Source organism: Galleria mellonella, unplaced genomic scaffold, assembly GCF_026898425.1.
Source record: "Galleria mellonella isolate WM207_F2 unplaced genomic scaffold, CSIRO_AGI_GalMel_v1 utg312, whole genome shotgun sequence".
Lineage (NCBI taxonomy): Eukaryota > Metazoa > Arthropoda > Insecta > Lepidoptera > Pyralidae > Galleria > Galleria mellonella.
Genome location: NW_026442074.1, coordinates 2055277 through 2072500, shown reverse-complemented (window position 1 = coordinate 2072500; position 17224 = coordinate 2055277). Strand labels below are relative to the sequence as shown.

Here is a 17224-nt window from a genome sequence, read left to right as displayed (position 1 = left end):
GGGACTGTCAGCCCATTTGCCATTCTATCATGAAAAATAGACAATAAAAAGAATCTATTTTATTTTCAGTTACTCCACACAAAACCAGTCTGCAATGGGAGCGTGTGCTTCCTGCAGGAGAAGCAACGGGAGTGTGATTTGACGGAGCAGATGTCCAGCCTGAGGAGGAGCTACAGCAAGCAGCATGGAAGGCCCGAGGAGAACAGGAGGAAACAGCAGTCCGACAGCGAATCGGACTCCGATTCTGACACTGAGTGCAAGGGTTTTGATAGGGTAGGTCAAGTACATGATTCATACCTATTTTTTTAATGGATAATAATATAACGGTAGCCCCGCCTGCGCTAACGGTATACGCTTGCGGGGTACCAGTGAAGGATGATAGGTGATAATTAAATTAATCCTGACGAATACACCTGGAAGTCAGCACAAGGGTTTCCAAGAGGGACCACGTGGAGATCGACCTGATATTGATCTGGTATATTGCTAGCAATGGGACTGGTAGTTCGCATTACTAATAATCCCTTCCCCAATCAATATTTCTCTATATATCTTCTGCCTTAATTTTTCAAATCTATTTTGAGCGTGAGATGATACTACAGCATGGGATAGGTTTTTTTAGGATCAGCAATGCGCGTGTAATGCAGCCGTTCATAGGCTTTGGTAACCGTTTATTATCAGGCGGGCTGTAAGCTCGTTTGCCACTTCAGTGGTATAAAAAAGGATGAAGTTAGGTCAGATGATCCATTGTGATGAATTCACCCGAAATGATCAACATATAACCAACTTGTATAGGCACCTGCCTAAAGGTATCTTCTATTTGGTACCCACAGGAGACCATTGTAATTGATTCCTCAATCAAAGTCGAATCTTTTTTTATAATGACATTACACATTGGCTAAATAGCCACCTAGTGATAAGTGATTATGGAATCTGTGTGGGTCGCAGATCGAACGCAAGATGGGACATAAACTGTCGCCCACACTATCCTAGCAATATGAACACTTTATCACGCCTCTCTTGAAGGAATTAACGATATGCCGATTGACCTGAGTTTATCCTTACCCACCTTTCCATACTGATTCCCTGTCAACGAAAACTGATAGTGTAGGCGAAGTTACTATACCATTATTGCTTATAATACTTACAGTTCGGGGGGAAAGGGATTGTTAGTAATGGAGACTAAGAATCCCATTGCTAGCAATATACCCAACCAGGTGGACCTCCTCGCGTTTTCCCCAGGAAACTATCATGGTTAATTTCTTGTGAATTCATCATGATGGGCTAACTGGCCTGTTTTCATTCTCATCTATCACCCTTCACTGGTGTTCCGCCAGCGTATCCCGTTAGCGCAGGCGGGGTTACCATTCCATTTTCACCAATCAAAAAAAATATTTACAGTCCTAATTTTTAGTTAACTTTATTATTTTTATTCTCATCCACAGTCGGAGTTCTGGAGGCGCAAGATGCGCACCGTCCACAACATTCTGGACATAGACAAGGACGGACTGATCTCATTCAATGATTTCGCCTTATTTGCCGAGAGGTTCAAGTCACTTGGCCACCTTGACGAGCAGCAGGCGAAAGAGTTCTCAGATATTATTAAGGTATTTAAAGGATATTTGTTTTTTTTTTTAATGGATGACTATGGAATGTCATCCCCACCTGCGCTAACGGTATACGCCGCGGGGTATCAGTGAGAGATGACAGGTGAGGATGAAAAGACAGGTCGGTTAGCCCATCGTGATGAATACATCTGGAATTCAGTATGATAGTTTCCAGGGGCACCATGTGTTGGTCGATCTGACAGGGTGTATTGCTCACAATGTATTTCTAGTAATAGTTTTGCCAAAGGAATACTTTTTATAAGACATCTGCGTGGATACATCTCTTTAATCCGTTTTTCTGCCGTGAAGCAGTTGTGTTTTTATGACTGTGATTTGGTTTCAACGGTGAGATATGGCAGTGAAATTACAGGGTACGGAACCATAGCATTTTAGTCTTCAAGTGAGTATAAGTATGAAGGGTATCACATGCATCAGTTGCCGGAAAAATGGTAACCGTCGCCTACCTAGAAATTCTATTATTTCTAGGCAGGCGACGGTTACCATTTTTCATCAGGTAAGCCGTCAGTTACTATACTACTAGCAAAACCCCCCTTATGGGAGGGGGGGGGGATATGTTTAGTAGTGGACAGTTAATGGATGATAAGATGATGATGATGAAGCTGTCAGTTTGTTTGCCATTCTAAGTTGTAAAAAATTTATTTCAGCTAACATGGGAGGAGCAATGGGGTGCGGTGGACCCGTACAACTTTGTGACGGTGGAACAGTATTTGGAAGACATGCATCATGTGCTCAATGACAAGACGTTGAAGAAGAAGGCGCACCGCTGGTTGCCCTATCTATTTAAGGTAAGTCTATGTAAATCTTATGGTGATGATGATATAAAAATCCCATGTTCGTTGTCCCATGTTCGTTTACGCTAATCTTTGAAGTAGCTCAACCGATTTGGATGGGATTTTGTAAATGTGCACAGCTTGATGTATGAGTTTTTATCCCGATGCGAAAAATTCGTCCGGTAGATGACGTTACGCGGCAAAATGTTTGTCCTGGTCAGTTAGAAGGTAGTTAGCACAAAACAAAGTTGCATTCCGTGTGTTTTCTGTTTACTTTTTTAAACCACACAACGGATTTATTTTAGATACGGATTTCACTGACATTTAATAGGATAAATAAATGCTCTTTATTGTTTCCTCCAAAAGATTACAATAGTAAACTTATTATAAATACAAACAACTACAAGAAAATATTATACTAAGAAATCAATGGGTGACCATATCGATGAGAGGCGATCTCTAGAAATGATCACAGCGAGAAAACAATGGGCGAATAAAAGCGACCTCTTCCAGGCAACCTTTGGATGGAGAGGAGTAATTATAAACAGTTTGGTTGAAGGCACGATCAAAATTTGTTTTACCGAAAATTTCTCTGTAATTTGTAGTCGTTAGTGAATTAAAATTTAATGCTGTTAAGCGTAGGTATCACATCATAAAGACTGGACTGTTTTGGGTTTTTTAATACCACTGAGATGGTAACTTATTTACCATTTGAGTGTCAGTATAAATAGTATGCGATGGTAGACATGCGGTACAGTACTCGAATTATTTCTTTAGACCGTGTTTAGATTGGATATTGTTAGCAATGGGGTCGCTTGTCCCACTTACTGAAAATCTCTTTCTCTCTTTTCCTGATTAAACTGTTTTATAATTATTTAAGTCGACTTTAGTTAGCAGTAGATGCATATAAATTAACAATTTAAAGATATTCTTTATTGTACACAAAATATAATGTGAAACAGAATTCATTATAAACATAATGTACAAAGGCGAGCTTATCTCTAATAAGAGATTTCTTCCAGCAAACCTTTTCGTGTAAATTGGATAAAGGTACTTGCAAACAGGTCTGTTTCTGTTCTGTACAATAAATAAATAAATAAAATAAACAAGTAAACATTTGATTGTTCACAGGCCGTAGATAAAGACAAGTCGGGCTTCATATCTGTGAAGGAGTTCAAACTGTTCTTCGAGTGCTTGGGATTGGACAATGAGCATGCAGCTGTTGCCTTCGCGGTCATCGACACCAATGGGGTTAGTAGCACTTTTGTATTTTTTTTTTATGTATGATAATGGAATGGTAACCCCGCCTGCGCTAACGGTATACGCTGGCGGGGCACCAGTGATAGATGATAGGTGAGGATGAAAAGGCAGGTCAGTTAGCCCATCGTGATGAATACACTTGGAATTCAGCACGATGGTTTCCAGGGGAGACCACGGGGAGGTCGACCTGTTAGGGTATATTATTAGCAATGGAACTAATAATCCGCATTACTAACAATCCCTTCTCCCCCTAGCACTTTTGTATTGTTTACCGTTGTGGATCCGGCGATTGATAAATGTGATGGCCTGTGATTATCATATCGGTTATATCCTGTCCAGTGCTGGGCACAGGCTTCTCCCATTGGGAGGGTTTTGCCAATAGTTGCCATACTAGACAAGCGGGTTGGTAACCGCACTTAGGTTTAATGGGTGATAATGGTATGGTAACCCCGTGTGCGCTATCGATATAAACTGGCGGGGCACCAGTGATAGATGACTGGTGAGGATGAAAGCAGGTCAGTTAGCCCAACTTGATGAATTCAACTAGAATTAGCCACGGTTTCCAGGGGGAACCACGTGGAGGTCGACTTGACAGGGAATATTACTAGTAATGGGGCTATTTATATTATCTCGCTTTTATGTTTATGTATATCTATATATGTTATAATTTGTGTGCTGTAAGTAATGCAAATAAATTATCTATCTATTTATCTATTTGACCCCATTACTAACAATCCCTTCCCCCCACCAAACTTAGGTTTTTTTTTATCGGATGAAAATGGTATGGTAACCCCGCCTGCGCTAACGGTATACGCTGGCGGAGCACCAGTGAAGGGTGATAGATGAGAATGAAAACAGGCCAGTTAGTCCATCATGACGAATTCATCAGGAATTAACCATGATAGTTTCCAGGGGGAACCGCGAGGAGGTCGACCAGGTTGGGTATATTGCTAGCAATGGGATTCTCAGTCTCCATTACTAACAATCCCTTTCCCCCTACCATACTTAGGTTAGGTAGGCCTGGGTGATGTTATAAGAGGCATGCTGCTACCATCCCTTTCATTCTATGACGAGACCACACGGTTTAGGGGTAGGTAATAATATTAGTTGCACCAACAAGAGGATACAATATACCCTTTCAGGTCGACCTCCACGTGGTTCCCCCTGAAAACTATCGTGACTAATTTATCGTTGAATTCTGCACGATGGACTAACTGACCTGCCTTTTTATTCTCATCTATCACCCCCTATTTATGCCATTTTCACCCATTAAAAAATATGAATATCGAAATAAAGAACTCGATCGAAATAAATATAGACATCTGACCGGTATAGGCGATACTGAAATGGGTGATGACATTTTTCTCCGCCATCAATGTTCAGAGGAAGCTTATATAAATGATAATGGAATGGCAACCTTGCTATCGGCAGCAACAGGCGGGGTTACCATTCCATTATAATCCATTACAAAAAAAAAAAAACACGATGGTTTCCAAGGGGAACCACGTGGTGGTTGACCAAGCAAAGGTATTTGACCCCATTACTAACATTCCCTTTTTCCCAACGGGTACCTATATTACCTACGCCTAATTTTTTTAAATTAAAAATCAATTTTATTTTCAGGATGGCAAACTATCAATGAAAGAGTTCGTGAAACTGGGCAAGGACTTTTTCTTTACGGAAGACGAAGCAAAAGTGTCAAAAATGTTCTGGGGACCATTGATTGAAGTTTGAGAACTGTTTTAATTAATTTAAGCTAACGTGACTGCTCGAAAAATTTTAAATGACACACAATAAATAGAAGTAGATATCCGATTTATGTATGCACTAGAGGGAGACTTTGTACAAAAGTCGTTTGCATGGGCATCTCTGTTTTACCCGTTGCTAATGTGAAGCAGCTTGCATGGTTGATTTGAAGAGAGGGATATGGCAGTGAATTTAGAAGGTACGGAGGCTAAACACTATAGTTTTCAGGAATGGCAACGCATGAGGGGTACCCTGGGCATCATGGCGTATTCTATAGTATACATGGTACTGTTCATATCTATAGAATAGAATAGAAAATATTTTATGCCAGAAAAACAAATAGTTATAACAGAAAATACAATAATATTATATATAAGAAGTCTCGTATTAGGCAGAAGGAACTGGCCCAGCTGACGCTGTGAGTGTCCCAGTGCAATGTGTACAGCTGCACAGAGCTGGTTTCAGTCAGTCCCTCTCTTAACAAAATACAACTAAAATACAAACGGGTACAACTGCAGTTGCATGTTACAAGAATGTGCCCTTTATGTGAATAAAATATATAGGCGACGGTTACCACTTTCCATCAGGCAACTGTCAGTTTGTTTGTCATTTTATATGATAAAAAAATGATGTTTATAAATTTGTTTTTTTTTTTTTTCATTTGAAATGATTATCTTCATATATAAGTATTTATAACTATTGAATTTAAATATTTACCAAGTTTCAGTTTGCGATAAGTTTATAATAAATCATAAACATCTAGATGCTGTAATTAGAAATCCATCGACAAAACGATTCAACTTTATTTAAAAATGGCGCACTTTTCGACAAGTATAAAAGTTATACTTTCATAACACAAAATGTCATTATTTATATTTATTTCATTATAAATATTATACACTCAGATTTTCGTACAATATGAATAAAACGCGTCAATCGACTTTTGGTTGACTGTTTTTGATAGACACTCCATCTAGAGGTATATGATCTTTTATTTTTTAATTTATGACTCAACTTAGAATACGCCAAATGTTAGTTTTATCATAAGGTACCTACCTATGTATAAGCATATGATAGCGAAAATGTATCTATCGATAGTTTTGTTTATCACTTGTCTAGATTCAAAGATAAAATAATTATGTTCCATAAACTAAAATTAACATTAAAAAAATAATAAAAAACAATGTATTTTTATAAGATAATCATTTTATGGTGAAACAATTATTATTACCCGGTGCAATTAAGAGCTATATTTTTTTTATTGTATAAGCTCGTATTTTTACTCTTATTTTGTAGTGTCATAGAGAATTAAAAAGACGGAATAAACTTAAAAAAAAATTAGAGTATTAGTTTTAATGAAAATTATACTGTTTTTTGCAGTATGAAACAATGGTACGGAATATTTACAGTGTCTGTTTATAGGCCTCGTTGAAGTAAACATACAGTGTTGCCAATTTGATAAAAGATTTTCGGGTCAAGTAGAGTTGAAAAAAGCTACATTAATAAAACAATTGTAAAATATCTTAAATTTTTATACACCAAACAATAACAAATTATTAAAAAAAAAAAATACTAAGAATAATAATAATTTTTTGTCATCAACTTTTATGGAAGCTAAGATATTTTCAATTGTATTATATTTTTAAAAATATTTAAAAGTGTTCTTGAGTAATGGTAGCCGCTTTCTATCAGTTAGACCGTCTGTTCGTTTGCCTTCCTAACAATAAAAAAAAAAAGCCTAAAATTCGGAACAGTAGCTAAATGTAGATAGCTGGATAAGGAAATGGTATAATTTAGCTCTGAAAGTGCTAAACTGGCAACACTGAAGAAATAAGAAATATCCAATGTGAAACAGTGCCCTGTTTATAATCTATTGAGGCGATTAAAGTTTGTAATTGACAATGTAAATATTGTGTAATAGAATTCATGAAAATATAAAAAAATTGTGTGTTGATTTGCCTAAAATTTGCAAATACAAAATAAAATTATGTGCCAATAATGTGCAAGAATTGAATGTACAATGTATTTGTTTATACCTATATTCATGTATATGTTAGTTTGTAGTCTAAATAGACTATACAGTCATGTCTGAATATCGGCATTCCTATTTTGTAAACTGTTGGTGGTATCATTCCTTATTGAATGACTATCATACGTGAGGAATCTCAATAAAGTTTTGAAGGGACAAATTTGTTTTATTGTTATATAATTTATAATAAATATTATAAAACATATTATAAAATAAAGTCCTCCTCTGCATCTGTTCGTGATAAACTCAAAAACTACTATTTTGATTTTCATGCTATTTTCACCAATGGATAGAGTGGTTCTCTAAGAAGAGTTTAGGTACTGTATCAATGTGAATTAATATTATATATAACGAGGGAAGATGATTGATTTTATGTTTGTTACAATTTAATTAAAAAACCACCAGAGGGTTCAGTTCTCCACACAGCAGGTACTTTACCAGAGGGAGACTGTACAAAAGTCGATTGCTTAAGTACCTCTGTCCCATTCGTGTTTCAACCCTAAAGCAGTTGTTTGCATGGCTGTGTTTCGGTTTGAAGAGTGGAATATGGCGTGAATTTACAGGGTACGGAGGAATAACACCTGAATCCTCAGGAATGGCAACGCATGGGGGTATTTTGGGCTAAACAGTATACTCTGTTATGTCTATGGTACTGCTCATGTCTATAGGTGACGTTTACCACTTTCCATCAGGTGGGCTGTCAGCTTGTTTGCCTTTTTAAATTATATAAAAAAAAAGGTACGTTTTTGACCAAAGTAGGCACAAAAACAGCAACTCGTACAGTGTTTCGCGCTAGACCGAGGATGACCATTTTGTCTGTTCGTCTTAAATTAGGGGGAAATGGTAAAATATAACACGATTGGAGGGTATTACAAAATTTATAAAGATGTGACTTTCTTAAACACTGTCCACTTTTTTTTACAACACAGGGGGCAAACGCGCATGCGGCTCACCTGATGGTAAGTGACTACCGCCGCCCATGATCACCCACAACACCAACGACATTGCAGGTGTACTGCCGGCCTTTTAAAAAGAATGTGCTCTTTTCTTGAAGGTTACGATGTCGTATCGGTTAGGAAATAGTACTGAAAATAGGACTTCCCCATAAGGTTTGCCACGCTTGGCAGGTAGTTTGGCAAATGCAGTTAGGCTTTGGTGATGTTTTAAGAGGTAGGCATCCCTCGACCAATAAGTTGCTTTAGTCGCCTCTTACGACACATACGGGAAAGGAACGGGTGGCCTATTCTATGCCGGGACCAAATGGACATAATAAAAAACAAAGTTATATTATATTTTTTTTATATTTATTGAAAAAATACAGTAACAAAATTTGAATTTAAGAATGTTCATACAATTTGATTAAAATTTTTAATCAGTAATCACGCAGATAATCAGGGAGGATTTATTTCTCAAGGTTTTTCTTTTCATAATACATTCAAAGTATGAAAATATTTACAATTACATACATTTAGTAAACAATTTTAGTATGTCTTTTTAATATAATTAGTAATATAAAAATTAAAAAAAATAGTAAAAGTAATAAATTAAACAAAAACCTTTTTTAATTTAGCTATTTGTGAATTAAAATAATTGATTGATTGACTTTTATCAGAGGGAGACTTTGTACAAAAGTCGATTGCTCGGGCACCTCTGTCCCATTCGTGTTTCAACCGTGATGCAGTTGTGTTTACATGGCTGTGTTTCACTTTGAAGGGTGGGATATGGCAGTGAATTTACACGGTACAGAGGAATCACACTTGAGCCCTGAGGAATGGCAACGCATGGGGTGGTATCATGGGCGAATCAGTATACTCTGTTATGTTCACGGTACTGCTCATGTCTATAGGCGGTTACCACTTTCCATCAGGTGGACCGTCAGCTTGTTTGCCATTCTAAGTTGTATAAAAAATGATATATGAACTAAAAGATACACCAACATTGTTTACTAAACACTAAGAACAGAAAAAAAAACACATGTAGTATTAAAAATTTACGAGATATAAGATATTTTACTATTTGAATAATTTTAAGGCAAACTCTTTTGTACAGTAAATTTTGTGAGTAAATTCAAAATTAATATTTAAATAATTAACAAATAGGTAAATGAAAAATCAAAGTATTATATAATACTGAGTTGATCTTTAAGCAGTTTGGTCTCCTCGATGAGTGTGGAAATTTGGCTGGTCCTGGAACAAGTATAAATAATGGGTAATAAATATGTTAGTTCCACTTTTTTTTATACCACTGAGGTGGTAAACAAGCATACGGTCCACCTGATGGTAAGTGGTCACCGTAGCCTATGAACGCCTGCAATACCAGGGGCATTACGCGTGCGTTGCCGACCCTGAAGAAACCTCTTTAATTTTATGGAACCTCATATCAAACGAATCAAATATAAATAAAAAACACTTTAATTTAAATAAGGACAAAAGCTTTTATTACTGATATTTTAAAAGAATAACATTTTGGCGTTTCTTTTAATTTTTAATGTGAAAAATGAAATTGTTTTACTGTATAAATAATTTGGACCCTGGTGGCTTTTTTACGGAACCCACTTTAGGAATCGATATTCTAGAGGAACCCAATATAGATACATTTTGAATATATATATATTGGTACCGAAATTTTTTTTTTTATACAACTTAGAATGGCAAACAAGCTGACGGCCCACCAGATGGAAAGTGGCAACCGTCGCCTATAAATTAAATGAGATGTTATTCGTAAAAAACATAACTGTAGTTTCTTAACTAATAAAAATATTACAGTAAAAGGTTATAATAAGGGTACAGTAGTTGTGGTTTTAGAACTGGGCTCCTAAATAGGTTAATATAATGACCTGTGTTAACGGGCCACAGCCCCAACCCCCTTTAGTATTATGGATATAGGTAATTAATATATTAACGATATCTAGTCACGTATGCACGCACACGCACGCACGCACGCACGCACACGCACGCACGCACGCACGCACGCACGCACGCACGAACGCACGCACGCACGCATATATATATATATATATATATATATATATATATATATATATTTATACTCACTGTTGCTGTAATATGGACGATATTGTGTCGCTGTGCGATTTCCCGAGAGCTATGTCTTTCTTTTTGTAGTCTTCTTGCCACTGCTTTAACTGTAAATATTAAATGGGACATTTTAAAAACAGGCACAATTAGTGATGACGAGTAGCTACTTCACCATCATCATCATCATGACAACTTTTAACTGTCCACCGCTGAACATAGGCATCCTCCAAATAAGGGGTTTTGCCAGTAGTTGTCATGCTTGGCAGAGTAGAGGCTTCATTTATTTATTTATTTATTCATTAGTACAAATATGTGTACATGGCAGACTTAATGCTAAAAGCACTCTCTCCCAGTCAACCGTAGGGAAGTGTCAGAATACTCGAATGCGGTACTAGTAATTATTGATATACATACATACTAAAATTACATATATAAACAAATAAATATATATGAATAATAAATATACTTACACATATATGATGTATACTATATTATACACGAAATTGAGAATAATATATAATTCCTAGCAATATATCTTGTCGGGGCGACCTCCACGCAGCTTTCTGCAGAAACCATCGCGGTTAATTTCTAGTCAATTGGCCATGATGGGCCAACTGATTTGATTTGCCAGCGTATACTGACAGCGCAGGCGGAGTTACCATTGCATTCCATCTCATAAAACCAGAGAGACGGACAGCGTGGAGTTCGACCTGATAGTAATATACCATGTATCCCTAGCAATCCCTTTCCCGCCTACAAACGACTGTTATACAGTGTCTCCCTCCAGTAGTTACCTTGTGGTTCTTGTACTGTGTGTGATGTTGAAGCAATCGTAGATAGTAACATACCATATATTCCTAGCAATCCCTTTCCTTTTGACTGTTGTACAGTGTCTCCCTCCAGTGGTTACCTCGTGGCTCTTGTGCTGTGAGTGATGTTGCAGCAATCGCAGATAGTAATATACCATGTATCCCTAGCAATCCCTTCCCCGCCTGCAAACGACTGTTATACAGTGTCTCCCTCCAGTGGTTACCTCGTGGCTCTTGTGCTGTGCGTGATGTTGCAGCAGCCGCAGCTGGTCTGCGAGCTGGTCGCCACGGGCGCGGTGCACCTCCAGTTCTCTTATCAGGGCACGCTCAGCAGCCGACGGTCCGCAGCCAGCTCGGAGGCGGCGGATGACTGCTGAACACCTGGGCAGTGGACGGTTAATATTTTATAGTTTGTTTCAATTAAACTTAATGAAAATGTAAACAAATGGATAATTCGCTATTTGACAGTTTTCGAAAAATATTTTTAAATTTGCAAATGTTTATAGCTCATACATACTATCTTTTTCTCTATAGTGCATTTATATATATACAGAGGGAGACTTTGTACAAAAGTCGTTTGCTTGGGCACCTCTGTCCCATTCGTGTTTCAACCGTGAAGCAGTTGTGTTTGCACGACTGTGTTTCGGTTTGAAGGGTGGGATATGGCAGTGAATTTACTGGGTACACAGGATTAACACCTGAGTCCTCAGGAATGGCAACGCATGAGAAGTATCATGGGCGAAACAGTATACTCTGTTATGTCCATGGTACTACTCATATCTATAGGCAACGGTTACCATTCTCCATCAGGTGGGCCGTCAGCTTAATTGGTATTCTAAAAAAAAAATGCATAAATAAAAAGAGTTATGAGGTATTATTATTGAAAGACGTGCTTTTTTAAGGCAGAAATGTCTGTGACACTGCGACCTTTCCATGTGTCTTTATTCTCGCCAAGTTAAGAGGTAATACATTATTAAGAGGTTTTTGTCTATATTTGGATTTAGGATTTGATCTATATTTCTTTCTTTTTTATTATTTTTTTTTTCAGTGATATTTCGCGGCTCACTTTTGGCCACAACAGAATATCAGTGTTTTGCTCTTTTTAGGGCAAAGCAATAAGCTGAGTCGTGGCCATTTTGTATTACTGTGGCACACGCGTGAAGAAAAAAACAATTTTTACTAATAAACACATTCTCATTTTGTTTTTGTTTTTTTTTTTAATCTTTTGTACATGTATCTTTTTTTTTATCTTTTTTCACTTTGCTTTTGTAAATAAATTATCTATCTATCTATCTAATATATATTAAAAAAAAAATACAACTTTGTCGTGTTACGTACCTGTATTTAATGTCGTCTTGGTGTTTCTCAGCTAGTACGCACTTCTCTCTCAGCACGCTCGACTGCAGTTGGGTGTCATTCACCTCTACCTGTTACATTATAATAATTTTGATGAACCTAGTACATTTTTTTTTAAAATAATAGTAACAATAAGTTACTAATCTTCATTACTAATAATCCCTTCCCCCCCCCTTAATTACTATCCATTATAAAATTTTAATTCTCATAGACAGTCAGACAAAAATTAATTTTTTTTTTATGAATGATAATGGAATGGTAACCTCGCCTGCGCTATCGATATACGCTAGCGGGGCACCAGTGAGAGATGATAGGTGAGAATGAAAAAGCAGGTCAATTAGCCCATCATGATGAATACATCTGGGATTCAGCACGATGGTTTCCAGGGGTGGAGATCGAACCGCGTGGAGGTCGACCTCCATTGCTATAAGGGATTGATATATTGCTAGCAATGGGGCTGTCAAACTCCGCGCGTTGCTAACAATCCCCCTTTTGAAGAACCCCAAGCTGTATTCTCTAGGGAACCCTGTTGAAATAATAATAATATATTGTAATCATGATTTTTAATGGATGGTTTTCTTATACAACTATGGTGGTAAACAAGCATATGACCAGTCAGATGGTAAACGGGGTTACCATAGCCTATCGACGCCTATAACACCAACGATATCAAGCGTGCGTTACAGACCCATAAGAAACCTTAATGTCCCCTTTTTGAAGAACCCCAAGCTGTATTATCTTTCAAGAGGGAACGCCTGTGGGACGTGGCCTATTCTATGCCGGGGCCACGCGGAGATCTGACTTCACCCCCTCTAAAATAAGCGGCAAGATGACGATGGAAAGCTGCTGTTGAAATAAATTAATGAATATCCTTCAGTCTGTCCGTGTAGTGATACCTGTAGATCAGCGAGCCACGTGGCGTGCTGCTCAGTCTCAGCGCTGTAAGCGCAGCCAAAGCTTATGGCTGCTTACAGCGGGAATAACTGCGGCCTCAGGAATGTTGCCGGGTGAAACACTCTGTTATGTCCATTCGCCGCGCAGCCACCAGCGCTTGACCATTCTAAGCTATAATGTCTGGAAGATATCAATGATATCTATACTTGGGTGTTTTTTATGAAAATTTTATATAATGGGTCTTAATACGAGCAATAGACAATAGCAATAGACAAAGCAATTATTATGCTTTATTATTATTATTATTATTTTATGATAATTGAATATAATCGTAATCTTTTATAGTTTATTATTAGTATTAATTATTGTAAATAACTTGACATGTACCTACAAATTGTAATTACCTGTAGTATGTTGGAGTTTGATCATCTGTAAACTGCAGGTAATAATAAATAAATAAATACACTTCTCGCAAAAATTAAGGGAACATAAAAATTTTTGAAATTTTTGGGTGATTTTCAACAGGCTGTATTTCAGTGAAAAATAATCGTACAGTTTAAAAAAAGGGTTTTGACTTGAAAACTCTAGTTTTCAGATTTTTTGTAAAAAAAATTTTTTGAGCTCCCCATGGTTCAAACAAAGCTGAAAATAATTTTTTTCAAATTTTCTAGGTTTCTTTTTCACGGCATTTTTTTCGAGCTACTCCATTGTATAGGTCTCTTAGCGTGTTTATTCAGCTTCAAAAATCGCTTTGGATGGCTCAATTACGACCATTTGTCTCCGAGATATCGAACTTTGAATGCAAAAGCATCCTTTTCCATTCAACTGCTAATATCTCTGGAACTACTGGTCGCACAGCAAGCGGGCGCCGAGTTTCTTTATCTGCATAAAATTTCCAATTAAGACAGTCAAGTTAGTGAAGAAAAAAATTGTTTTCCACCTCTAACATTGAATTGAAAAAAGTGGAAAAAAGTTACTTTTTCTCCTTTTTTGGAAATACTTCGCTGGGCTGGAAGCTTTTGATTTTACCTATTGTTCCTTAAAGAACCCCTAAATCCCTGGAGCGATCGGTTCAACGGTTTTTCCCGGACCAATTGATTGAAATTTTGGAAAAAATAAGGGAACAAGGTTTTTGTCCCTTAAACTCACCCTAATCCATTCAAAAATCAATAATTTCATTTGTTTTTCACTTTTTACTCAATTTTTGTTTTTTTAAAAATTCATTATTAAAAAAAATCAAGAAAATTTTTAAGAAAAATTTTTTTTTGAAAAGTCGAAAAAAGTTTACAAAAATTTTTTTTTTCGATATAAAGTTTTTGACAAAAACTTATTGATGATCGATTTACCGCCGGCATTATTACAAAGCATACCACGTGGAGGTTGCACATTTACACGCACGTGTTTATGATATGGGATTCTTCAGAAAAAATGAGACCCTGTGGTTCGTCAGCTCCGCAGTATTTCGACTCCAAACTCATTTTCTGAAGAGTGTGTGTGTTAGTGTTGTGTAAGTAATTTTTAGAAGAAATGAGACCCCATGGTTCGTCAAATTTAATGACTCCAAACTCATTTTCTAAAGTGTGTGTGTGTGTGTGTATCGTGTTTAGTATCGAGTCGTTGCAATCTTTGTCGCATATTCGAAATGCAATTTCGGATCATCCGTTGAGGGATCTGACGCCAAACTCTTATCAAAGCATTTTCTAATGCTGCAAAATTATTCAAATTGGGATAATTTTGACAGTTGTGTTTGTATTGGATTCAGATCAGGACTCATTGCAGGATGCCTCAACAATCTAATGTTGTTTCTCTGAAAAAATCGACGGGTGATATTTGCCGTATGAGGCCTGAATTATCCATTATATTACCTGTATATAAGATTCGGTCAATATAACGTCTAGCATTGAGAGTGTTCCGAACAATCACTAAAGGAATTCGACTCGAAACTGTAGCCCAAATATACTGATATTTTTAATGTTTTTAAAGGGAAATTAAGGTTTTAAAGTGTCTATGGCTTCGGAAATAAGTAAGTAACTGATTATAAATTTTATTACAGTGAAAAAAAAAAAAAATTTTTTTCTTGATTTTTGTTTTGATAATGAATTTTTTTGATGGAAAAACAAATGAAATTATTGATTTTTGAATGGATTAGGGTGAGTTTAAGGCAAAAACCTTGTTCCCTTATTTTTTCCAAAATTTCAATCAATTGGTCCGGGAAAAACCGTTGAACCGATCGCTCCAACTTTAAGGAACAATAGACTGTAAAATTTTCCTCAAACCTTAGCTTTCCCGCCCATATTAGCGAAGATACAGCCAAGTAACCAAAAAAGGAGAAAAAGTAACTTTTTTCCACTTTTTTCAATTCAATGTTAGAGTAGGAAAAAAATTTTTTATACACTAACTATTGACTGTGCTTAATTGGAAATTTTATGAAAAGAAACTCGGCAGCTTGCTGTGCGACCATTAGTTCCAGAGATATTAGCAGTTGAATGGAAAAGGATATTCAAAGTTCGATATCTCGGAACAAATTCAATAGCGATCCAGCGATTTTTGAAGCTGAATAAACACGCTAAGAGACCATACAATGGAGTAGCTCGAAAAAATTTTTCCATGCCCATAGAGTGAAAAACGAATATTTAGAAAAAATTTATTTTCAGCGATGGAACATGGTAGCTCAAAAATTTTTTTTACGCAAAAAATCTAAAACTAGAGTTTTCAAGCTCAAAACCCTTTTTTTAAATTTCCTGTACGATTTTTTTCACTGAAATACAGCCTGTTGAAAATCACCTAAAAATTTCAAAAATTTTTATGTTCCCTTAATTTTTGCGAGGAGTGTAAGTAAAAGCTACATTTCTATATTTTTTTAAATATATTAATTAATTAATTAATTGAATTAATTATTATATAATAATTATAAATTCCTGTCTGTATGTTTATATGCAATAGAAGACCTAAGAACTTTAAATGTTTTTATCCAGATGAAGTCTATTACATTGGTTTTTTTAATTCGACCAAGTACCGGTCAAAAAGCTGGTAAAGGAATAATAAGGCTGTATCACCTGCAGGGTCTCTTGCGGGCTGGGCTCGTGTGATGCGGCGGCGTGCAGCAGCGGCTGCGACACCTGCCGCGCCAGGATCTCCTGTATGATCGCCGTGAACGACACCTTCTGGCGCTGCGGGAAAGTAACCATTACATTAGTAAAACTCATTAAGGGTAAAACTGCATTATCATCGATTTTGTCCTCTACAATTATCACTTATTCACTTATTGTACATAATAATGTACAATAATATATAAAAATCAAAATTTTCATTAAATATAGTTCTGAGTAAAAAATTTAGCATGTGCGTGTGTTTGTGTGTGAGTGTGATCGTGCGTGCGTGCTTGCGTGCGTGTGCGTGCGTGTGTGTGTGCATGTGTGCTTTTTTTCTAGGGGCTAATACGCCCAATTCACTGGATTGCGTTGAAGGATCGCATCTTCCATTCAACAACAAACAATATGGTCTTCTCTAGCCCGCCGGATGATGTGTGGGCGGGTGAGGTAGAGGCCTCGGGGCGTACCCCATATATTATCTTATCTTATATTCGCATATTGGGTCAGCTAAGCTGTTGCACGTCGACCCATTGAGATCTTTTGTGCTTCCCCCTGCCTTATACCATCATTTCATAGATCCTTCGTGTTACCTTGACGATATCCCGCGG

The 17224-nt window shown here is 36.8% G+C and overlaps 2 protein-coding genes across 2 annotated transcripts in view; one reads left to right on the top strand and one right to left on the bottom strand.

Annotated features, from left to right (window-relative positions):
• LOC113520516 (sarcoplasmic calcium-binding protein) overlaps positions 1-7133 on the top strand; it is a 19486-nt gene extending 12353 nt beyond the window's left edge. The window contains exons 2-6 of the mRNA XM_031908438.2: positions 70-273; positions 1443-1604; positions 2270-2410; positions 3527-3646; positions 5279-7133. Of these exons, the coding sequence (XP_031764298.2) occupies positions 70-273; positions 1443-1604; positions 2270-2410; positions 3527-3646; positions 5279-5389 (738 nt within the window). The 3' untranslated portion in view covers positions 5390-7133. The remainder of the gene's footprint in view (positions 1-69; positions 274-1442; positions 1605-2269; positions 2411-3526; positions 3647-5278) is intronic.
• A 1619-nt stretch (positions 7134-8752) lies between these two features.
• Positions 8753-17224, bottom strand: part of LOC113520121 (nucleoporin 88) — a 160901-nt gene continuing 152429 nt past the window's right edge. The window contains exons 10-15 of the mRNA XM_052895876.1: positions 16541-16694; positions 13527-13594; positions 12613-12701; positions 11499-11655; positions 10484-10572; positions 8753-9616 (exon numbers count right to left, since the gene is read on the bottom strand). Coding sequence (XP_052751836.1) covers positions 9550-9616; positions 10484-10572; positions 11499-11655; positions 12613-12701; positions 13527-13594; positions 16541-16694 — 624 coding nt within the window. The 3' untranslated portion in view covers positions 8753-9549. The remainder of the gene's footprint in view (positions 9617-10483; positions 10573-11498; positions 11656-12612; positions 12702-13526; positions 13595-16540; positions 16695-17224) is intronic.